The 24,811-nt window shown below is 46.4% G+C and overlaps 1 protein-coding gene across 2 annotated transcripts in view; it reads left to right on the forward strand.

Moving 5' to 3' along the window:
* The window catches only part of LOC129842190 (glycerol-3-phosphate dehydrogenase, mitochondrial-like), a 28,522-nt gene extending 12,800 nt beyond the window's left edge, over positions 1 to 15,722 (forward strand). The window contains exons 7-17 of one of the 2 annotated variants that reach the window (XM_055910623.1): positions 943 to 1,107; positions 1,191 to 1,335; positions 1,999 to 2,192; positions 3,422 to 3,556; positions 3,969 to 4,144; positions 5,226 to 5,357; positions 5,514 to 5,672; positions 8,092 to 8,204; positions 11,012 to 11,090; positions 11,230 to 11,328; positions 12,668 to 15,722. In XM_055910623.1, the coding sequence (XP_055766598.1) occupies positions 943 to 1,107; positions 1,191 to 1,335; positions 1,999 to 2,192; positions 3,422 to 3,556; positions 3,969 to 4,144; positions 5,226 to 5,357; positions 5,514 to 5,672; positions 8,092 to 8,204; positions 11,012 to 11,090; positions 11,230 to 11,328; positions 12,668 to 12,793 (1,523 nt within the window). In that variant the 3' untranslated portion in view covers positions 12,794 to 15,722. Of the gene's footprint in view, positions 1 to 942; positions 1,108 to 1,190; positions 1,336 to 1,998; positions 2,193 to 3,421; positions 3,557 to 3,968; positions 4,145 to 5,225; positions 5,358 to 5,513; positions 5,673 to 7,366; positions 8,205 to 11,011; positions 11,091 to 11,229; positions 11,329 to 12,667 lie in introns of those variants that run through there. The other variant, XM_055910622.1, reaches the window with a different exon arrangement.
* The last annotated feature ends 9,089 nt before the right edge of the window (positions 15,723 to 24,811 follow it).

Below are 24,811 nucleotides of genomic sequence, written 5' to 3' on the forward strand. Positions count from 1 at the left end.
AACCAAATGCCCCTGCAAGGGATTCCCACACATTAGATACACCACAGCCACACTGCACTTCAAGGCTCCGTTCCAAGTTCTTAACGATGCAATATTTAACTTTTTGGGCAACCTGACCAAATGCACTTAGAAATGTGAGTTATAGATCTGTCATTCTCATTGAAAGAAAGTCTAAGAAGCGGTAGATCTGTTCTGTGTGTGTCACGAATATCACCGAAGGTGGCTCCCCTTCCCGTTCGGGTGGCGCTCGGCGGTCGTCGTCACCGGTCTACTAGCTGCCACCGATCCCTTTTTCCCTTTTCGTTTGGTTTTGTCTAATTGTTTTCACCTGTTCCTTGTTGGGGTTTTTGGGTTGGTGTTATTTAAGTTCGATTAGCCCGCTTGTGTTTGTGCGGGCCTGTTTCTGTTATGTGAGAAGTGTTCTTTATTTATATGGGTTTTCCGCTGTCCAGTTAGATACCAGTGTGTACTTAGGTGGAGTGGTTTACGCCTATGTTCGGCGTTACCTATTGTACGTTTTTTGGTTGGACATTAAAGCGTGTTTTCCCCGTGACCTCTGCTCTCTGCGCCTGACTCTACACCCATTCACTCTTTGAACGTTAGTGTGTGCTATTACTATGCTTCTATTCTTGAGTTTAGTTTTTGCGTCTTTCTACTTTCGGTTTTGTACACCAGCTTCAAGCAGCTGAAAATACAATATTTTTGTTTATGGAAAATATATTTCACAGCGGTTTAGATGGTACAATGATTCTCTACACTATAATTGCTTATTTTGGCACATAAACTGGAATTAGGCTAACTTTTAAAATTTTCACAACCAGGAAATGGTGGAACAATTCTGCATAGAGCACCTTTAAAGAAATCTTCCTTCTTTGTTTCTATTTCTCTTTGACCCCCTCCTATCGTCTCTCACCCTTCAACCCCCCCCCCCCCCCCCCACAGGACAGCATAACGATGCTCGTATGAACCTGGCGATCGCCCTGACAGCAGCCAGACATGGTGCTGCCATCGCTAACTACACAGAGGTGGTCCACCTGCTGAAGAAAGCAGACGCAGGGACGGGCAAGGAGAAGGTCTGTGGGGCGCGCTGCAGGGACGTTATCACAGGTACACACACTTGTATGCGCACACACACACAAAGACACAGTATGACAGTGGTTTTTGACTGAAACTGTAATGATCTCTCACAGGAAATGAATTTGACGTCAAAGCCAAATGTGTCATTAACGCCACGGGACCGTTCACTGACTCTCTGAGGAAGATGGACGACGGGAAAAACACTAATATCTGCCAGCCCAGTGCTGGGGTTCACATAGTTATCCCTGGTTATTACAGGTACAATACAGGGACAGCCACACACTGTCACACCTTCACACCAGGGACAGCCCCACACTGTCACACCTTCACACCAGGGACAGCCCCACACTGTCACACCTTCACACCAGGGACAGCACCACACTGTCACACCTTCACACCAGGGACAGCACCACACTGTCACACCTTCACACCAGGGACAGCACCACACTGTCACACCTTCACACCAGGGACAGCACCACACTGTCACACCTTCACACCAGGGACAGCACCACACTGTCACACCTTCACACCAGGGACAGCACCACACTGTCACACCTTCACACCAGGGACAGCACCACACTGTCACACCTTCACACCAGGGACAGCACCACACTGTCACACCTTCACACCAGGGACAGCACCACACTGTCACACCTTCACACCAGGGACAGCACCACACTGTCACACCTTCACACCAGGGACAGCACCACACTGTCACACCTTCACATCAGGGACAGCACCACACTGTCACACCTTCACACCAGGTACATTTAGCTCATGAATTTAAATTCAACTCATGAATTGAAAATTGTAATTTATTTTTAATGAGGGAATTTCAATTCAGCAGCGCTGACCAACCAGGTCTTCCTAAATGTAGTTGTCATTTCCATAGCCCCTCCTCCCTCTGCCCTGTTCTTGTAGTCCTGACAACATGGGTCTCCTGGACCCGGCAACCAGCGACGGCCGTGTCATCTTCTTCCTACCCTGGGAGAAGATGACCATAGCCGGGACGACGGACACGCCCACTGACATCACCGCCCACCCCATCCCCAGGGAGGAAGACATCAACTTCATCCTGAACGAAGTCCGCAACTACCTCAGCCCTGATGTAGAGGGTACGTAACCCCCAAACTACCTCAGCCCTGATGTAGAGGGTACGTAACCCCCAAACTACCTCAGCCCTGATGTAGAGGGTACGTAACCCCCAAACTACCTCAGCCCTGATGTAGAGGGTACGTAACCCCCAAACTACCTCAGCCCTGATGTAGAGGGTACGTAACCCCCAAACTACCTCAGCCCTGATGTAGAGGGTACGTAACCCCCAAACTACCTCAGCCCTGATGTAGAGGGTACGTAACCCCCAAACTACCTCAGCCCTGATGTAGAGGGTACGTAACCCCCAAACTACCTCAGCCCTGATGTAGAGGGTACGTAACCCCCAAACTACCTCAGCCCTGATGTAGAGGGTACGTAACCCCCAAACTACCTCAGCCCTGATGTAGAGGGTATGTAACCCCCAAACTACCTCAGCCCTGATGTAGAGGGTACGTAACCCCCAAACTACCTCAGCCCTGATGTAGAGGGTACGTAACCCCCAAACTACCTCAGCCCTGATGTAGAGGGCACGTAACCCCCAAACTACCTCAGCCCTGATGTAGAGGGTACGTAACCCCCAAACTACCTCAGCCCTGATGTAGAGGGTACGTAACCCCCAAACTACCTCAGCCCTGATGTAGAGGGTACGTAACCCCCAAACTACCTCAGCCCTGATGTAGAGGGCATGTAACCCCCAAACTACCTCCGCCCTGATGTAGAGGGTACGTAACCCCCAAACTACCTCAGCCCTGATGTAGAGGGTACGTAACCCCCAAACTACCTCTGCCGTAGAGGGTACGTAACCCCCAAACTACCTCTGCCGTAGAGGGTACGTAACCCCCAAACTACCTCTGCCGTAGAGTGTATGTAACCCCCAAACTACCTCTGCCGTAGAGGGTATGTAACCCCCAAACTACCTCTGCCGTAGAGGGTATGTAACCCCCAAACTACCTCTGCCGTAGAGGGTACTTAACGTTGACTTTGGAACAGCACAGTAGCTAGTAATTGTTTTAAGTGCTGGAGACACTACAGGCTTGATTTTCTGATTGTTTAGCTTGATATGGTTTTGCTATTAGATGTAACACATGTCCGATGCCTCTGTGCCTCAGGTAATGATCTCTGTCATCACATGCAGATGAGATTCCCTGTGTTCTCTGACTGGTTCTAGGACCTGTGATATGATGTGGCTATCTGGTTTAATAGAACCTTGTGTGTAATACTGACTCTGTCCTCGCCCTGTGGTCCTCAGTGAGGAGAGGAGACGTCCTGGCAGCGTGGAGTGGGATCCGTCCTCTGGTCACTGACCCCAACTCTAAAGACACCCAGTCCATCTGCAGGAACCACATAGTCAACGTCAGCGACAGCGGCCTGGTCACCATTGCAGGTCAGTACCTACTCTAAAACAAGTGGTATCCTGATGAAGTGCTATACAGCTGTAGTTGTTTCTAGGTCGTTCATAGCAATCAATTGCTCTTAGCCTATAGACCTTTTCCTGCTCAAATTGGATGTCCTGTATTCTGTCTGGCCCTGTATCTAATAATAATGATCATCTGGTGGATGTTTGGATTTGTGTGAATTGGAAATGTGTTTTTTGCATATCCCATCGCCTCCTGAGACCCTCAGCAAATAGGGTTAAGTGCCCTGCTCAAAAGCACATCGACAGATGTTTTCACCTTGTCGGCTCAGGGGTTTGAACTAGCGACCTTTCGGTTACTGGCCCAACGCACTAACCGCTAAGCTAGCTGCCCTCCTATCGTATCTGTGTGTGTAACATGTGGATGATCCCATCACCCCAGGTGGGAAGTGGACAACGTACCGCTCCATGGCAGAGGAGACCCTGGACGCCGCGGTTGCAGCCCACAGGCTGGGGGGCGGGCCCAGTAAGACAGTGGGCCTGGTGCTGGAGGGGGGCCAAGACTGGAGCCCCACCTTGTACATCCGACTGGTGCAGGACTACGGCCTGGAGAATGAGGTGGGGACAGACCATTCCCATAGACATTCCGTCTTTAGCCGCCATTTTGGATCTATAATTCTCCCTTAGGCATTGTCAGTTGCACTATGGTTACACAGGCACTGTATATCATATATCAGAACATTTAACATTGGTTAACGGTTAGATGAGGGTTGAAAATGTTGAGATGATGTCGCGTTACAAGACAGCAGTACACAGGGAGATTGATCCAAGGCTCTAGACCAGGGCTAATCAACTCTTACCCTACGAGGTCCGGAGCCTGCTGGCTTTCTGTTCTACCTGATAATTAATTGCACATACCTGGTGTCCCAGGTCTAAATCAGTCCCTGATTAGAGGGGAACAATGCAGTGGAACTGACTCTGCGGTCCAGAGTTGAGTTTAAGGGCCCTAGTCCAGACCAGTGTACTTCCCTTTCAAGGTTTTAGAAGTCATTTGTACCAGGTAGGAAAGCGCTCTGCTTCCTATCTATGTTAACTTCTCATTAGAGAAAGCCTTCCACACCATTAGGGTGTTTTCTAGAATATTCCAAAAGGTCAGTGCTCAAATTTTGACAGCATTTGACCTTTTGGTGAGAGAACTAAGCCAACCATCTGAATAGCAATAACCCCTTGTTTGGTCCAAACGCAAGATAAATCATAGACATACTGTATCTACCCATCACCCACCTCAGCATATCCAAAACATTTGAGCTGTCTGCTGAAAGATTGTATCGATCCATAAGGAGTTGCCTTTGAACAGCTGCCTGCTGCGTTTCTCAATACTGTCTTTGGCAAAGCGCTGTGAGTCATATTCAAACTCATGGGAAACAGAAAGGGAAACGCCTAACACTGCTGCTCATGTCCCCAGGTGATTTATTTCTGACAACGTTTCTGCCCTTAGGTCTTCATGGGGCATATTCAAACAAAACCATTAACTGGGCTTTAATCATAGAGTGTCACCCTAAACCTTGTTTCGTTGATTATATGACACCCACACAATGCCCTCTCACAACACAAGAGCAATGTCATTTTGTCTTGGTAAAACCTTAAACAAGGATTGCTGTTTTGATTGAATAGTGGCCTGTTTCCCATCATTCCACAGGTTGCCCAGCACCTGGCGGCAACGTACGGGGGGAAAGCATTTGACGTGGCCAAGATGGCGCGGGTCACTGGGAAGAGGTGGCCCATCGTAGGGAATAGACTGGTCTCTGAATTCCCTTACATTGAGAGTGAGGTACAATATGTGTTCTGTTGAGACTACTACAGGATGCTGCATCAGATCTGTAAAAGACCGCATGTTAATGTTCTCCTGATGCACACACACATCATGACCATAGACTAGACTATTATCTATCCAATTGAAACACCCCCCCCCCCCCACACCTTCCAGGTGAGGTATGCTGTTAAGGAATATGCCTGTACGGCCATCGATGTGATCGCCAGGCGCACACGGCTGGGTTTCCTCAACGTGCAGGCTGCTGATGAGGCTCTGCCACGCATCGTAGACATCATGGGCAAGATGCTGGACTGGAGCGACAAAAAGAGGACGGTACGTCACAAACTGTTGTTCCTGTCTACTAGACTGTAGTTCAAATGACTGTCTGGCAGTGTTACAGAAACTATTTTAGAACACCTTTAAAATAACATATACAAACAACAAAATACTTTTTACGTTTAAAAATAACAACTTGCTTTAATATCCATTTTTAACTCAAAGATTAATTATTGCCACTGTATTTCCTGTCCAGTAAAGACTTAGGACCTGTTTTAATCCAACCATTGTTTTAATGATTCAGTGACTACAATACATTCTCACTCAGTGGACTAATAATAATGTTTTGATTGAATAGGACCAACCCTAAATTCATGTGCTGCTAGTCAGTTTGTAGGAGCGCTGGAACTGTTGGGTCAGAGTATAATAGTAGGATCTACGCCCTTCCTGGATTTCCCTCTCCAGGGGTGTGTGTGTGTGTGTGAACCTTCCCCCAGTTCTGTTATTCCTGTTGTCCTGCTCTTTACAGGTTTATTACAAGATGCATGAGTTCCTTTTACTTAAGTTGTTGTTACATTTAGCTATGACCCCTTTTCATTCATTATTACTTAAATTAGTTAGGATTAAAGTTATGAATAATGTACACTATATATATAAAAAAAGTATGTGGACACCCCTTCAAATTAGTGGATTTGGCTATTTCAGCCACACCCGTTGCTGACAGGTGTATTAAATTTAGCACACAGCCAAGCTATCTCCATAGACACACATTGGCAGTTGAATGGCCTTACTGAAGAGCTCAGTGACTTTCAACGTGGCACCATTATAGGATGCCACCTTTTTAACAAGTCAGTTCGTCAAATTTCTACCCTGCTAGAGCTGCTGTGGTCAACTGTAAGTGCTGTTATTGTGAAGTGGAAACATCTAGGAGCAACAACGGGTCAGCTGCGAAGTGGTAGACCACACAAGCTCACAGAACGGGACTGGTGCGTAAAAATCGTCTGTCCTCGGTTGCAACACTCTCTACCAAGTTCCAAACTGCCTCTGGAAGCAACTCAGCACAATAACTGTTTGTCGGGAGCTTCATGAAATGGGTTTCCATGGCCGAGCAGCCGAATACACCCTGCGCAATGCCAAGCGTCGGCTGGAGTGGTGGAAAGCTCACTGCCATTGGACTCTGGAGCAGTGGAAACGCATTCTCTGGAGTGATGAATCACACATCTGGCAGTCTGATGGATCAATCTGAGTTTGGCAGATGCCAGGAAATCTTAACGCTACAGCATACAATGACATTCTAGACGATTCTGTGCTTCCAACTTTGTGGCAACAGTTTGAGGAAGGGCATTTCCTGTTTCAGCATGACAATGCCCCTGTGCACAAAGCAAGGTCCATACAGAAATGGTTTGTTGAGATCGGTGTGGAAGAACTTGACTGGCCTGCACAGAGCCCTGACCTCAACTCCATCGAACACCTTAGGGATGAATTGGAACGCCGACTGCGAGCCAGGCCTAATCGCCCAACATCAGTGCCGACCTCACTAATGCTCTTGTGGGTGAATGGAAGCAAGTCCCCATAGCAATGTTCTAACACAGTGGAAACCTTCCCAGAAGAGTGGAGGCTGTTGTAGCAGCAAAGGGGGGACCAACTCCATATTAATGCCCATGATTTTGGAATGAGATGTTCGATGAGCAGGTGTCCACATACTATTGGTCACGTAGTGTAACTTATCTTCACTACCATGGTTTGTTTAGGAGGAGCTGGAAGCTGCTAAGAAGTTCCTGTACCTTGAGATGGGCTACAGGTCCCGCTCTGAGCAGCTGACTGGGACCACAGAGATCACCCTGGACACACAGGAATGCCAAGCGTCGGCTGGAGTGGTGGAAAGCTCACTGCCATTGGACTCTGGAGCAGTGGAAACGCATTCTCTGGAGTGATGAATCACACATCTGGCAGTCTGATGGATCAATCTGAGTTTGGCAGATGCCAGGAAATCTTAACGCTACAGCATACAATGACATTCTAGACGATTCTGTGCTTCCAACTTTGTGGCAACAGTTTGAGGAAGGGCATTTCCTGTTTCAGCATGACAATGCCCCTGTGCACAAAGCAAGGTCCATACAGAAATGGTTTGTTGAGATCGGTGTGGAAGAACTTGACTGGCCTGCACAGAGCCCTGACCTCAACTCCATCGAACACCTTAGGGATGAATTGGAACGCCGACTGCGAGCCAGGCCTAATCGCCCAACATCAGTGCCGACCTCACTAATGCTCTTGTGGGTGAATGGAAGCAAGTCCCCATAGCAATGTTCTAACACAGTGGAAACCTTCCCAGAAGAGTGGAGGCTGTTGTAGCAGCAAAGGGGGGACCAACTCCATATTAATGCCCATGATTTTGGAATGAGATGTTCGATGAGCAGGTGTCCACATACTATTGGTCACGTAGTGTAACTTATCTTCACTACCATGGTTTGTTTAGGAGGAGCTGGAAGCTGCTAAGAAGTTCCTGTACCTTGAGATGGGCTACAGGTCCCGCTCTGAGCAGCTGACTGGGACCACAGAGATCACACTGGACACACAGGAAGTGGCAAAGTACTCTACTTCTTGTCTACTTTACTCTCTACTTCCTGTCTACTATCTACTTCCTGTCTACTTTACTCTCTAATTCCCGTCTACTTTACTCTCTACTTCCTGTCTACTTTACTCTCTAATTCCCATCTACTTTAATCTCTAAGGCAGGGGTGTAAAACTGAATCAGCACAGGGCCATATTGAAAAAACACAATGAATTCGCGGGCCATATATAGCCAGTTATGTGTTGTTGTTTTTTTACAAAAAATTTGTGCATACAACTGATCCAAACTAGCCATTGTTTTATTAGAAAAAATATGACCCTTTAGAATGCCCACTGATGTACGTAGGATGCTGTATTTGTCATACTGTATTTGTCCCACATTTTTAACATATTAAAACAAAAGAGCTCAGTAATATTTGTCCAGCCTTTGCTGCTATGCTTGCAAATGTGCATAATATGCTGCGTCCCTATTCAGAACATTTTTAATAACAACAATTACATAAATGTGTTACTTTTTTTGCCTGGCATGGATCACTGGTGCGGTTGAATGCAGCATTGTTGTATGGTGCACTCAGAATGTCTTGTAGATGAGTAGTCAGCCTAGGCTCAATCCAAAGCTTAAGACTGAGACTATTTCATTGTATAAAATACAAATCTTTAATGCATACGAGCAGCTGCAAGGTAGATCTGTCTCTGATCGCAGTCAGGGAAGGAGCTTGAAGAGTAAATGGTTAGATGTTTCTTATACAGTGAGAGGTGATCATACAATCATATTGTTTACACAACAGTTCTTTATACAAGCAACAGTTCTGGAACACAATGGCCTTGTGTTAGGGTGCAGACATACCAGGAGTCTACTGTATGAAAGGCATAACATCACAGTCCAACAGGGAACATATCCATTGAGAAGTTACAACAGCTCACCCCAAATTCTGCCTCCACGCTGTAATAGGTCTACATGTTCCTCCTTTGCATGTAGTTTTGTCGCAGGTTTAGTTTTTTGGTTATTCATTGTCAAGCTTTAAAAAAACGAAGCCAGACTGCAAAATGTTTGGAGCCTAGCTAGGACTGTGTTATGTGTCTACACCTCTGCTGCGCGCTGTAAACGGCACGAAAGCAATGCAATTGATGTTGAATTTACAGATGTGAGCGCATCAGGCTGTGATTTCATAAAGTAGATAACTGTGTCCTATTGTCCTTTAGTAGTATACCCACTTCTGAATCCTTTAGTAGTAACGTGCAGTATACCCACTTCTGAATCCTTTAGTAGTAACGTTCAGTATACCCACTTCTGAATCCTTTAGTAGTAACGTGCAGTATACCCACTTCTGAATCCTTTAGTAGTAACGTTCAGTATACCCACTTCTGAATCCTTTAGTAGTAACGTTCAGTATACCCACTTCTGAATCCTTTAGTAGTAACGTTCAGTATACCCACTTCTGAATCCTTTAGTAGTAACGTTCAGTATACCCACTTCTGAATCCTTTAGTAGTAACGTTCAGTATACCCACTTCTGAATCCTTTAGTAGTAACGTGCAGTATACCCACTTCTGAATCCTTTAGTAGTAACGTGCAGTATACCCACTTCTGAATCCTTTAGTAGTAACGTTTAGTATACCCACTTCTGAATCCTTTAGTAGTAACGTTCAGTATACCCACTTCTGAATCCTTTAGTAGTAACGTTCAGTATACCCACTTCTGAATCCTTTAGTAGTAACGTTCAGTATACCCACTTTTGAATCCTTTAGTAGTAACGTTCAGTATACCCACTTCTGAATCCTTTAGTAGTAACGTGCAGTATACCCACTTCTGAATCCTTTAGTAGTAACGTGCAGTATACCCACTTCTGAATCCTTTAGTAGTAACGTGCAGTATACCCACTTCTGAATCCTTTAGTAGTAACGTTCAGTATACCCACTTCTGAATCCTTTAGTAGTAATGTTCAGTATACCCACTTCTGAATCCTTTAGTAGTAACGTGCAGTATACCCACTTCTGAATCCTTTAGTAGTGACGTGCAGTATACCCACTTCTGAATCCTTTAGTAGTAACGTTCAGTATACCCACTTCTGAATCCTTTAGTAGTAACGTTCAGTATACCCACTTCTGAATCCTTTAGTAGTGACGTGCAGTATACCCACTTCTGAATCCTTTAGTAGTAACGTTCAGTATACCCACTTCTGAATCCTTTAGTAGTAACGTGCAGTATACCCACTTCTGAATCCTTTAGTAGTAACGTGCAGTATACCCACTTCTGAATCGTTTATTTTATAACTTTTTGACGATCAAGAGGACATTTTCTGTAGGATACAGCAATGACTCGTTGGAACCCAAACTTGGCATGGACATTTAGCCTACAACACGTTTAAACTTTCGGTCCAGTAGAAGATTTGGTCATTGCCATTAGTGATGACATGTTACAGTGCACTGGCTGGCTCGTGTGTGGGTCTGGAACAAGCGGTGTGTGGGTCTGGAACAAGCGGTGTGTGGCAATGCACTGCCGTTTGGCGTGTAGCACGTTCACAGTGCTTGCTGTGACTTATAGTGCAACGCATTGCAGCTGTACGGAAGCGGAACAAAATGAATTAACAACACAAATCATTGCGCAGGCCGGATAGAAATGTGCCACAAGCCGGATTCGGCCCGCTTTGTTTGACACGTGTTCTAAGGGAGAAACTGACTGGATTGAGTTGGACCCCTGATATACCAAGGGTTCAATCTCAATCCGGTCAGTTGCTCCCTCCCATCTGACCTTAAATCACTCCCCTTGAGATTTTGCCACGATAAGAGATGCAGATTGCATTAATAGCTCTGTTTGATTGACAGGTACACAAACCGGTTCCACAAGTTTGACAAAGACAGTAAAGGCTTCATCACCACAGTGGACGTTCAGAGGGTCTTACAGGTGAGAAACTTTCACAACTCTCTTTGGAATCTTTTTCCATGAATGCTGACTGGGCTCGTGTAAACTGTGTGCAAAGGCCATTGAGCTGTGGCGTCATTTCCTGATATTTTGCCTTGCTGGTCTCTCTCCCCCTTCGCAGAACATCAGTGTCCAGATTGATGAGAACGCTCTCCATGAAATCCTCAACGAAGTGGACCTCAACAAGAATGGACAGGTGGAGCTGAACGAGTTTTTACAGGTAGGTGTTTTGTGTGTGTGTGTGTGTGTGTGTGTGTGTGTGTGTGTGTGTGTGTGTGTGTGTGTGTGTGTGTGTGTGTGTGTGTGTGTGTGTGTGTGTGTGTGTGTGTGTGTGTGTGTGTGTGTGTGTGTGTGTGTGTGTGTGTGTGTGTGTGTGTGTGTGTGTGCATCTTCACATATGGTCTCTACTCCCCTGTCCTCCCTCCACTGATAAGAGGACTCATTAATTCTCAGGCCCATTGTCAATATCTGCCCCCTCTCCCATCTCTGCCCCCTCTCCCATCTCTGCCCTCTCTCTCCCTCTCTCTCTCTCTCTTTCTCTCTCTCTCTTTCTCTCTCTCTTTCTCTTTCTTTCTCTCTCTCTCTCTCTCTCTCTCTCTCTTTCTCTTTCTCTCTCTCTCTCTCTCTCTCTCTCTCTCTCTCTTTCTTTCTCTCTCTCTTTCTCTCTCTCTTTCTTTCTTTACCATGAGAAGCTGAACAAACAGACCAGGCTGGAGAACATGATAATAGACTCCTCAGGGAGAAGGATCAATTACCCCACACACACACAGACAGACACACACACAGACAGACACACACACAGACAGACACACACACTAACACTCGGCTACAGAACAGGTAGATGCTCACATTAGTTTTACATGATTCCAACATTGTAATAAATAGAGAATAGGGGATTTTCATGTTCTGTTCGCTGGGTGTTTTTTCTCCTCTGCGAGTGGCAAGGCATGACAGACCCTCCTATGAAGGGAGCTGTAGGTGTGAAAGCCTAACTGGGAGTATGTTCTCTCCTGACCAGATACAGATCATTACAGTCTGAAACGTATGACAATGACTCCAGGTAATGAGGGTGAGAGAGAGCCACAGTACTTCCAGGTCGTTAGTAGTCGTCATGTGATCAATTAGGAAGTATAATGCTGAGGACCATAGAATACCTTTATTACAAGAACTGTTGACAGGAGATGACTTTCCATGGTCAAGTAAGAATCCCAGAATGGTTTGGGGTACTGTAAAACCAGTGTACTACTACCACCAGTGTCAGTAGTATTAGTGCTCTGTCCAGACACAGCCTGACTACCCCTGAAGCTTAGATCAGAACATGCTTCAGCATTATAATGTATCTCTATCCCTGTCTCTCACACACACACACACACACACACACACACACACACACACACACACACACACACACACACACACACACACACACACACACACACACACACACACACACACACACACACACACACACACACACATTCATTTGATTCCTTGCATTACATCCACAACTATGCCACAGTTTCCTCATCCTCTATATTGCCTCTGTTCTCTGCTCCCAGCTGATGAGTGCTGTGAAGAAGGGCCAGGTTTCTGACAGCAGGTTGGCCATCCTGATGAAGACCGCTGAGGAGAGCCTGGATCTGAGGGGACCTGTGACTGTGGACCGCAGTGGAGGAGGGGTGTGAGGGGAACCCATCCGCACCACCACACCGTGCCACCACACCGCACCACCACACCGTACCACCACACCGTACCACCACACTGTACCACCACACCGTACCACCACACTGTACCACCACACTGTACCACCACACCGCACCACCACACCGTACCACCACACCGTGCCACCACACCGCACCACCACACCGTACCACCACACATTACCACCACACATTACCACCACACATTACCACCACACATTACCACCACACATTACCACCACACATTACCACCACACATTACCACCACACCGTACCACCACACATTACTACCACACCACACCGCACCACCACACATTACCACCACACCGTACCACCACACCGTACCACCACACCGTACCACCACACCGTACCACCACACATTACCACCACACCGCAACACCACACATTACCACCACACCGTACCACCACACCGCACCACCACACATTACCACCATCGTACCACCACACCGTACCACCACACATTACCACCACCGTACCACCACACTAACCAGAGCTGTGGTGCTAAGAATGACGATGATGAAAGGGATGATTTGTAAAGAACAAGAGTACAAACTAGATTTTTATCCTAAATAGATCTAGGTGAGTATGTGTCAACGCTGAGTGTTTTATTGTGAAGTTGAGGCTAGATTGGGGCGGCAGGTAGCCTAGTGGAGCGTTGGGCCAGTAACCGGAAGGTCAGTGTGTCCTTAAACAAGGCGTGTAAATCGCTCTGGATAAGAGAGTCTGCTAAATGACTAAAATATAAAATGTAGTTTGATGTTAGACATTTTTTATAATAATTCTTTGTATTGATATTTTCATGGAGGGAGACAGGGACTATCTGGACAGTTTTCCATCACACTGGATTCTCACTACTACAAAGTCAATGGGTTTGACAATCAGTGCCTCTGACATAAAGCTGTAACTCACAGTTCATACTGTCTTTATAATCTTATCAATGCTTCGCCTTATATGGCTTTGTAATATAGTTTATTGTTATATTATTCAGTCTTATTTTTGTTATCGGTGTCTTATTGATGTCCACATTTCACTGGAACTGTACTTTGGATGTGGTTCTTCTGCCCTTTCTCCAATACAAGAACCAGTTCTGCCTGGTTCCACCTGGTTCCGCCTCGTTAGGGACAGCCGGCATTACAGTACCATGCAGTTTATTCACACTCAGCTTAACGTTTCCACGTCTTCGTTTCTGACTTCATCATGTTACTTTACATCACTGTTCCTCGCCGCAGTGCCATTGTATATTTAAGCAATAAGGCCTGAGGGGGTGTGGTATATGGCTAATATACCACGGCTAAGGGCTGTTCTTATGCATGACGCAACGCGAAGTGCCTGGATACAGCCCTTAGCCGTGGTATATTGGTCATATATCACAAACCCCCGAGGTGCCTTACTGCTATTATAAACTGTTTACCAACTTAATTAGAGCAGTAAAAATAAATGTTTTGTCATACCTGTGATATACCACGGTTGTCTGCCAATCAGCATTCAGGGCTTGAACCACCCAGTTTATAATGGCCAATATACCACTGCTAAGGGCTGTTAGTCACGACGCGAAGTGGAGTGCCTGGATACAGCCCTTAGCTGTGCTATATTGGCTATATACCTCTAACCCATGAGGTGCCTTATTGCTTTATAAACTGGTACAGATAAGTTACCAACATAAAAAGAACAGTGAACAAGGATTTGTGTCATACCGTTGGTATATTGTCTGATATACACACAGCTGAAATGCTGTTTCAGCTAATCAGCACACAGGACCAAACTAGCCGGTTTATAATAAGGCTTTTTTCCTGGCACACCGGTGACAACGACATTTCTATATCTGCTGCCTGCTAGCTAGCATACACTGGTCTATCTAATGCACCTTAAGTAACTGACTCCAGCTTTATCCTTACTGTTTTTAAAATCATGGCAGAATGAATGTTTTTTTACTACTGTTATTGCTACGTCATTATATATATTTTTTAATTAATTATTGTAACGTTATTCACTCCTTCCATCTTCCAATGACCTTGACAAGATAGTTAGACGTATGAGTGGTGGTGAGATGTACGTCTCATGCTGAGAGGATTAACAGCACAATCTGGAACTTTCCTTTCCAGTCGAATATGCTGCCGCTGCATTGGTTTGTACACTGAAGGTAACCACAGTTACATTTGCAGAGAGTTACAAATTGTGCCTTTTTAAGTATTGTATGGAAATGTCTCTTCACTGTCTGTATCTGTCTGCAGTGCACCTGAGCTTGTACAGTATTTGTACTATTACTAAGTTAATACTTGCAGTTCTGCTGATTATTTGCGGTTTTATAGAGTGAAGCGGTTGAAGGGAAATGTATGATCTGGGCCTTGCTTTCAAACACGGTATGACGTCATACGAATTGAACCTATTCCAACTCATTCCTCTATATTTTACATATTTGAACTGTCTTAATGTTGCAGTTATTATAAAGCATGTAAAGATACATATTCTATAACATTTTTAAAGAAAATGTGTATTTTACGAATGGATAAAAGGAACATAACATTTTTTGATAGTGTTCTGACTGGTTCTTAATATTGGTCTTAGCATGTTTGTAATACAATTTGCGTGTGTTCTTGTTTTGTCTAAAAAGGCTGAAAGAATCATTCTAGAGGTTTCCGCTATGTACGCTTACTGTAACTGAATCCAACCTTGTGTATCAGATTTTTGCCACATGGGAGTTTTCAGTACAATGCCTTGACAGCCAGGGCCAACTTTGTCTATGTTTGCTTGTCTGCTTGGATGAAATTCCAGCCTTATCCAGATTGAAAGAGATCCATAGTCCTCTGTTTTCAATAAACACTGGAAGTCGATCTCAAATGCTTTTCCGAGACACACTGCAATTATGTCATTAAATGTATCTGGTTGCTAACAACACCATTGTTTTCTTGTGTGTTTTCACGGCAAACCCTGTTTTTACAATCCCCCTTACCGCCATTCAGATTTCTGAGCATAACAAGCTTGCATGATAATTCTCCCATAAGGGAACTTAGTAGTATAATTCAACACAATACAGGAAACGGCTGCATGTTGTACTGTACTCAGACTGAGCTGTACTACACATAGCACTGAGCTAATTACTACCTCAATTATAACCACTGAACTGTAACAAACAAACCCAAGTCACTTGCCACTAAATCTATTCATATGGCAGCCTTCCATGAAGCAGGTTCTGATGAGCAGTCAACATACAGAAGTGTATATATGAGAGATGTCCATGAAGCAGGTTCTGATGAGCAGTCAACATACAGAAGTGTATATATGAGAGATGACACCTGTTATTAGCATCACTATGAAGCTACAGGTATGGAAGAGACTGGTCAGAGTGAAGCACATGGAGTCTAGATCATCCTGCATTAAGGAAGGATAGATGTATCAGTCACTGGTACAGATAAGCTGCTCTACACTGGGTGTAGGACCTCGTCATTTGGCCACATACAACCTAATCTTCTCCAAGAGGAAGGTCATGTATAGATTCAGTTAGCCAACTGTAATACCCCCACAACCAGCGGAAACCACCTAGATCATTCAGTCTGATTGCCTCAAACAAAGTGGTTTTAACCCCAAATACATCTAAAGCTTTTGAAAATGTGTTATTTCATTGGGTCTGATTTCAATCATTTGAACAGGGAACTAGTGGCTATCTGTTGCTTGCTCATAAAGGCCCTTAAAATCCCTGGCCCCCTGTCAGCCAGCCCAGTGTTAATCCAGGGGGCTCTCTCCTGCACCAGGGGAATAGGTAATGGGTATTCCTAGGTGATCAGCAGACGATATAATGCAATTAAGCAACCTGGGGCTGTTGGACGAGGGGCTCTGATCCTGAACTAATTTGAACTGCGGTTTGATAGCAAGCGCTGTGATCCTGGAATAATCATGTGGGCTGCTAATGAAACTGGGTGGGCAGACCAGGCTGATAGAGGTCCTCAGCTCTGAACACTCGTCTTGTGTCAGAGGGAGTGGGGAGACAAGATGTCAGGCTGGCCAAAATGTCTCACATATACAAGCACTAGTATGGAAGGGCCATTGCTAGCAGCCTTTTGACACACACACACACACACACACACACACACACACACACAAAACCAGGCTTTCCTAAAGGTCAATGTGAGATTTGAATGTCAGGACTAAAGTCCTCTGTTCATATTATTTGGTGCATTTGCAGTGGAAGTCTATGAGACCCATCCAGCGCCACTCTTAAAGGGCCTTGAGTGAGCGAGACCAGAGGCAATTACAGTAATTGTAATGAATAATCAGACAAATCTTCTTGGCATTATGACCACTAAAGCTCTCCGTCTCTGGAGGCAGCAGGTCGGCAGCAGGGGGATTAGAGATGGGGAGAGTACACCTACAAATGTCTGACTGACTGGTGTGGGTGTGCACTAACTGGTGTGCTCCGTGGTGTCTGTCTGACTGACTGGTGTGCTCCATGGTGTCTGACTGACTGGTGTGGGTGTGCACTGACTGGTGTGCTCCGTGGTGTCTGACTGACTGGTGTGCTTCATGGTGTCTGACTGACTGGTGTGCTCCATGGTGTCTGACTGACTGGTGTGCTCCGTGGTGTCTGACTGACTGGTGTGCACTGACCGGTGTACTCCGCGATGTCTGACTGACTGGTGTGCTCCATGGTGTCTGACTGACTGGTGTGCACTGACCGGTGTGCTCCGTGATGTCTGACTGACTGGTGTGCTCCTTGATGTCTGACTGACTGGTGTGCTCCATGGTGTCTGACTGACTGGTGTGCACTGACCGGTGTGCTCCATGGTGTCTGACTGACTGGTGTGCTCTGTGGTGTCTGACTGACTGGTGTGCTCTGTGGTGTCTGACTGACTGGTGTGCTCCGTGGTGTCTGACTGACTGGTGTGCACTGTGGTGTCTGACTGACTGGTGTGCTCCGTGGTGTCTGACTGACTGGTGTGCACTGTGGTGTCTGACTGACTGGTGTGCTCCGTGGTGTCTGACTGACTGGTGCGCTCCGTGGTGTCTGACTGACTGGTGTGCTCCATGGTGTCTGACTGACTGGTGTGCTCCATGGTGTCTGACTGACTGGTGTGCTCCATGGTGTCTGACTGACCGGTGTGCTCTACGATGTCTGACTGACTGGTGTGCTCCTTGATGTCTGTCTGACTGACTGGTGTGCTCCGTGGTGTCTGACTGACTGGTGTGCTCTGTGGGGTCTGACTGACTGGTGTGCTCTGTGATGTCTGACTGGTGTGCTCCGTGGTGTCTGACTGACTGGTGTGCTCCGTGGTGTCTGACTGACTGATGTGCTCTGTGGTGTCTGACTGACTGGTGTGCTCTGCGATGTATGACTGGCTGGTGTGCTCTGTGATGTCTGACTGGTGTACTCCGCGATGTCTGACTGACTGGTGTGCTCCATGGTGTCTGACTGACTGGTGTGCACTGACCGGTGTGCTCCGTGATGTCTGACTGACTGGTGTGCTCCTTGATGTCTGACTGACTGGTGTGCTCCATGGTGTCTGACTGACTGGTGTGCACTGACCGGTGTGCTCCATGGTGTCTGACTGACTGGTGTGCTCTGTGGTGTCTGACTGACTGGTGTGCTCTGTGGTGTCTGACTGACTGGTGTGCTCCGTGGTGTCTGACTGACTGGTGTGCACTGTGGTGTCTGACTGACTGGTGTGCTCCGTGGTGTCTGACTGACTGGTGTGCACTGTGGTGTCTGACTGACTGGTGTGCTCCGTGGTGTCTGACTGACTGGTGCGCTCCGTGGTGTCTGACTGACTGGTGTGCTCCATGGTGTCTGACTGACTGGTGTGCTCCATGGTGTCTGACTGACTGGTGTGCTCCATGGTGTCTGACTGACCGGTGTGCTCTACGATGTCTGACTGACTGGTGTGCTCCTTGATGTCTGTCTGACTGACTGGTGTGCTCCGTGGTGTCTGACTGACTGGTGTGCTCTGTGGGGTCTGACTGACTGGTGTGCTCTGTGATGTCTGACTGGTGTGCTCCGTGGTGTCTGACTGACTGGTGTGCTCCGTGGTGTCTGACTGACTGATGTGCTCTGTGGTGTCTGACTGACTGGTGTGCTCTGCGATGTATGACTGGCTGGTGTGCTCTGTGATGTCTGACTGGTGTGCTCCATGGTGTCTGACTGACTGGTGTGCTCCATGGTGTCTGACTGACCGGTGTGCTCTACGATGTCTGACTGACTGGTGTGCTCCTTGATGTCTGTCTGACTGACTGGTGTGCTCCGTGGTGTCTGACTGACTGGTGTGCTCTGTGGGGTCTGACTGACTGGTGTGCTCTGTGATGTCTGACTGGTGTGCTCCGTGGTGTCTGACTGACTGGTGTGCTCCGTGGTGTCTGACTGACTGATGTGCTCTGTGGTGTCTGACTGACTGGTGTGCTCTGCGATGTATGACTGGCTGGTGTGCTCTGTGATGTCTGACTGGTGTGCTCCGTGGTGTCTGACTGGCTGGTGTGCTCTGTGGTGTCTGACTGACTGGTGTGCTCCGTGGTGTCTGACTGACTGGTGTGCACTGTGGTGTCTGACTGACTGGTGTGCTCCGTGGTGTCTGACTGACTGGTGTGCTTCGTGGTGTCTGACTGACCTGTGTGCCCCGTGGTGTCTGACTGACTGGTGTGCTTTGTGGTGTCTGACTGACTGGTGTGCTCCGTGGTGTCTGACTGACTGGTGTGCACCAGGATGTCTGACTGACTGCTGTGCTCCGTGGTGTCTGACTGACTGCTGTGCTCCATGGTGTCTGACTGACTGGTGTGCACCAGGATGTCTGACTGACTGCTGTGCTCCGTGGTGTCTGACTGACTGCTGTGCACCGTGGTGTCTGACTGACTGGTGTGCTTTGTGGTGTCTGACTGACTGATGTGCCCCAGGATGTCTGACTGACTGGTGTGCTCCGTGGAGTCTGACTGACTGGTGTGCTCCGTGGTGTCTGACTGACTGGTGTGCTCCGTGGTGTCTGACTGACTGGTGTGCTCCGTGGTGTCTGACTGACTGGTGTGCTCCGTGGTGTCTGACTGACTGGTGTGCTCCGTGGTGTGTGACTGACTGGTGTGCTCCGTGGTGTCTGACTGACTGGTGTGCTCCGTGGTGTGTGACTGACTGGTGTGCTCCGTGGTGTCTGACTGACTGGTGTGCACCGTGGTGTCTGACTGACTGGTGTGCTCCGTGGTGTCTGACTGACTGGTGTGCTCCGTGGTGTCTGACTGACTGGTGTGCCCCAGGATGTCTGACTGACTGGTGTGCTCCGTGGTGTCTGACTGACTGGTGTGCCCCAGGATGTCTGACTGACTGGTGTGCTCCGTGGTGTCTGACTGACTGGTGTGCCCCAGGATGTCTGACTGACTACTGCACACTACTAGAAAAGGGCATTAGGGAATGGCTGTGGGAATTCAACAGTGCAGCTTTATTGGCTCCTCTGCATCTGTGCAATATCTTATCTGCATCTTCTCTGTAGCAAACCACTACAGCTGCAGATGCAGGACAATATGACATAATCATACTGCCTGTCCTGCCATGAGCTCTTAATGGAAGGGTTGATCCCAATCATTTGTCAAAACTAGAATGTTCATTATAAGAAGGTTTTATCTCACGAGTATAACAGTTTTCATCACTTGAAAAAGAAGAGCTGTCCATTTCGGCTCCAGTATTGTGAGGCTTGGTCTTCAGTGTGAATGCTAGCTGTCATTCATGTTATTATGAGCCAAGATGGCAATCCATAGCTCCCAGGCCTTCAGCTCTCCATAGATCCCAGGCCTTCTGCTCTCCATAGATCCCAGGCCTTCTGCTCTCCACAGATCCCAGGCCTTCTGCCCTTGGCCCACCTTTGTTCAAAGTACAACTAGTTAGCTATGCCCCGTGGGAGTACATTTTTGAGGTGGGCGTTCTTCTGTACACAAAGGGTCTTAGAGTTGCTAACGTCACAATGTGACAAAGGCGTGATCTCCACCACCACATTGAAGCTATTCATAGCAAGGTCACCACTGTTGCTCTAAGACACATTGTAGTACAGAAGAGCACTGAGAGGTTACTGAAAGTGCTTCAGGAGAAACCGCATTGCCTTGCTAGCTGCTGCAACAGCTAAGACATAATGAAGGCAGCAGCACTGATGGCCAAAGGAGAACTGAATGTTGCAGCCTCAGAGTTCTGGAATCTGTCAAAAACAACATGGCAGCTAAATTCATTTTAAAAAATGAGTGGGAGGAAACAAAACGACGCCAGGGCAGTATTGGAGCCATCCCTTCATATATATCTGTAATTTAGGCAGCCCACTCAGAGTCTGGTGTTACAGTAGTTACAGGGGGAACAGTCATGGGTTTGAGTGAGTTTGTGAACCCCGCGCCTGGTCTCAAAGAGGACATTGTTGAGAGGGGTGGAGAGAAACTGGAAAATATTTGAGGGAGAGAAAGGGAGTGAGGAAAGTAGTTGAAGTGTTGACTTCCTTAACCCAGACTGCAACAGTCTCTGATTCTCTACGTGGGGAGAACAATGATGGTAGAGATGACATGCAGGCCATTCATTCCCTGGTGTTTCCACACATAAGTGCTCTGAGGGAGACAGCAATCCTGGGATGACGCTGGCCAGTTGGACAGGGCAGGACCTCAGTGGACAAGTGAAGCTAGTGTCTCACTGTAGAGGTGGAATGAGTTGCAGTGTATGATGGGAGAGTATGTCCCTACAGCACACTGTATGGAACATCCACGTCAGTAGGAGGGAGATCTCTGTATGATGCTAAATACCATCCATACAGGCTCATTTGATAACAAAGCAATATTTTTCAACATTCCACTGTACATTGTTATAAACCAGTTGCTACGTCCATTTTTGGACTTATAAATTAATGATATGTACCCATTGATTCTTGAAGAGATATAACTTATAAATGCCTCATGATGTTAGTTGGGCTCCTGAGTGTTGGGCTCCCCAGTGGCGCAGCGTTCTAAGTCACTGCATCTCAGTGCTAGAGGTGTCACTACAGACACCCTGGTTTGAATCCAGGCTGTATCACAACCGACCGTGATTGGGAGTCCCATAGGGCAGCGCACAATTGGCCCAGCAGCGTCCGGGTTTGGCCGGTGTAGGCCGTCATTGTAAATAATAATTTGTTCTTAACTGACTTACCTAGTTAAATAAAAGGTTCAATTAAAAAATAAATAATAATGTAGTTCAATTGTCGTACCCCATCAGAAATCCAATGTTTGTAAACAAAGAAAATGTGAACAAACACTATTTAGCCTCAAAACATGGTTAAAACGATCATTTTGATATCCTGGATGGTCAGTCCATACATCCATAGCTCTGTCTATGAATTTGAGAATGGTTACATTTCTTCAACCCCATTCCGCAGCTTTTTACCTAACCGGGTTCTGGGAGGCCGCTTTGTTCTAGTTTCTACTGCTGATAACATAGAAAATAGGAAAATAAAGAGAAAATCATCTTATTTTGCTGAACAGACTGAGTGACAGGTGTCCTTTCAAATGCCAGAGAAAGAGCTTCCTGCTTGAGCATTGATATGCAGCACTATGTGGTTCTTATCGTCAGGCAGTGGATGGCCTGGATAAATGCCTGCCGGCTCACCTTCCAAATTACCCCAGTATTATTGCATCATTGGGGAGGAGGAGGGGACGGAATGTACGGAATTGGGGGTGAAGCTCAATGATCTATTCTCTTCACACAATGGAAGGTTCTTAGTATTCCTGGGTTATTGAGTCATCCTCTCTGCAAGCCTACTCAGAGCCCTGCCACACCACAGAGGTGGGGGGGGGGGGGGGGGGGGCTCAGGGTTACAGAAATACCATTGGTCCCTATGTCACCAGGTTAGGTGTTTCACTAATCTCCCCCTTCCAGGCCTGTCATGAATATTCTACAGCGTTTTGACTGCCACACAGGTCTGTTTCACTGGTCACCATGGAGTTAGCGGAAACACAGAATGAAGGCTGCCTCCCATCTTAGCTTAGGCATCTGTGTAAACCAACAAAAATCTTTCAGGTGTTTGGCAATTTGGCCATTTAGAAGGACTATCAGCCTGGCTGCCAATCTCTTTTCAGCTACATTCAACTACTTGTCCTTGTAGCCTACTCTGTTTCATTTGGCAAATGACACATGACACGGAGTAGAAGGAGTGGAATGTTACAGACACTGGTACCCAGACTAGGACTTTATATTAAAAGTTCCTGGTATTGTTCTAATCTTGAAGATTGTTCAGTGTCAAAGGTCATGGTGAAACTACTGTCTTTTTTACGGTTGTATCTCAAACACAATTACTCAAAGAAAGAAATGGGCCAAGACTGCCAACCATTCGTACAGTGTGTGGGTGGGTGCACTGCCTTACTTTCTGATTGGACTTCAAACCAAGACAACAACGACCAAAACAAAGTTTTGTATGTTGGTGCTTTACGGCGTGGCCCCAAAGTCTGGCAAGTATTATGGTCTACCATTCTAAGAGTTGATGAACGGTAATCTAGAGCCAATGTAGGGTAAGTGCTATTTGGGATCCTTGGGACATCCATACCCTAACCTTAACCCCTACCCTTACACTAACCTTTCAACCTTTCAACTTCAATGGGGTAGGGACATCCAAAGGATCCCGGATAATGTAGAGAGCTCTCTAAAACAGGAAGCTGTTAAAACGGACACATTCTGTGATAGCGCAAGGTATCCTGTAAGGCTGTTGTTCATCTCCATATTAAATCTAAAAAGATTCCTGAGCTGTAAATCCTAGAACCACTGTAGGACTGGTCACATAGTCTTGCACTGAAACCACCCTTTCCCCAACAGTTCTCACGTATCATGGTTTAATGTCTTAGTGAAATGTCACCAGAGAGCATGCTGTTTTATATGTTGGATTAAGAGCTCGTTAAGTGGAATTCGCCAGCACTAGCAGGAACTGGAACAGCGTGCTGCACGGCGAAAGGTTGTCTTGATTTTGAATTCAAATCAACACAGTTTGTGTTGTTGTTATTATTAGGTAATGTAGTGACTATTTAATTATGACACGTTGAAGAAACTTCCAGGAAATATAAAACTTAAAATAAAAACTGAAATTCCCTCAGGAGAGACGATGAACATTGTTCAGTGCATGTGAGAATCAAAAGCCCAGGGTAAACAGTGGTATTTCAGCATCCTGCTCTTCCTCTTTCACAAGAAAGAAAGAAAGAAAGAAAGAGAACAAACAAAAGAACAAAGGAAAGAAAGAAAGACATTGGTATGAGAAGAACCAATCCTGTTAGCCACCCTGCTGCTACAGAAAGCTAATTAGACCCTCACATATTGCTCCCCCTGCTTGGCTAATGATGGTGGTGTGAACACTATGACACAGAAGTGTCACTAACTATCCCTGTCTCTATGGCTAGCTGAACAGAGGTCCACAGATGAGATAAAGTCCTTTATTTCACCTGTATCTCATTGAGCACCAAAGCACAACATGTGTGTGTAATGTAGGACTTTGCTTTTAGTGGGAATTGGTTAACGTGGCTACATGTATAGCAGCAGACGGTCCTCTGTGTCAGAGTCGTGTATCCATACAGTAGTCCAATGTTAAGAAGAATATTTTTGTAGCATATAAAGGATATTCTTATTTATGCTTTGGAGGAATGTTGTCCTGTACAACTGCTCTAAAGGTCAAGCGTGGCCCCAGAACACCAGAGGGCTGAATGTGACCTGGTACTTCCTGTGACCCCCAGCTACATCAGGAAGAAGCCCAACGGAGCTCATCATGGAATGAACAGGTAGCCTGCAGCCATATTATCTGACATTTGCCTCTAGTCAAATGAAACAGTCATGGCTAGAAGGGCTCCAGCTTTTGTCAATTTAACATCAAATGTTTATTTATTTTGCCATTTTAGCTAACCCTAACTGTTTTCCTAACCTTAACCTAATTCTTCTAACCAATTACGTTAATTCTCCTAATCTGCTGAGTAAGTTCTCCTAACCTGCTACAAAAAGACAAATTTAAATAAAGCTGTATCCCATCTATTCAACCG

The sequence above is a fragment of the Salvelinus fontinalis genome, unplaced genomic scaffold (assembly GCF_029448725.1).
Source record: "Salvelinus fontinalis isolate EN_2023a unplaced genomic scaffold, ASM2944872v1 scaffold_0023, whole genome shotgun sequence".
Taxonomy (NCBI): domain Eukaryota; kingdom Metazoa; phylum Chordata; class Actinopteri; order Salmoniformes; family Salmonidae; genus Salvelinus; species Salvelinus fontinalis.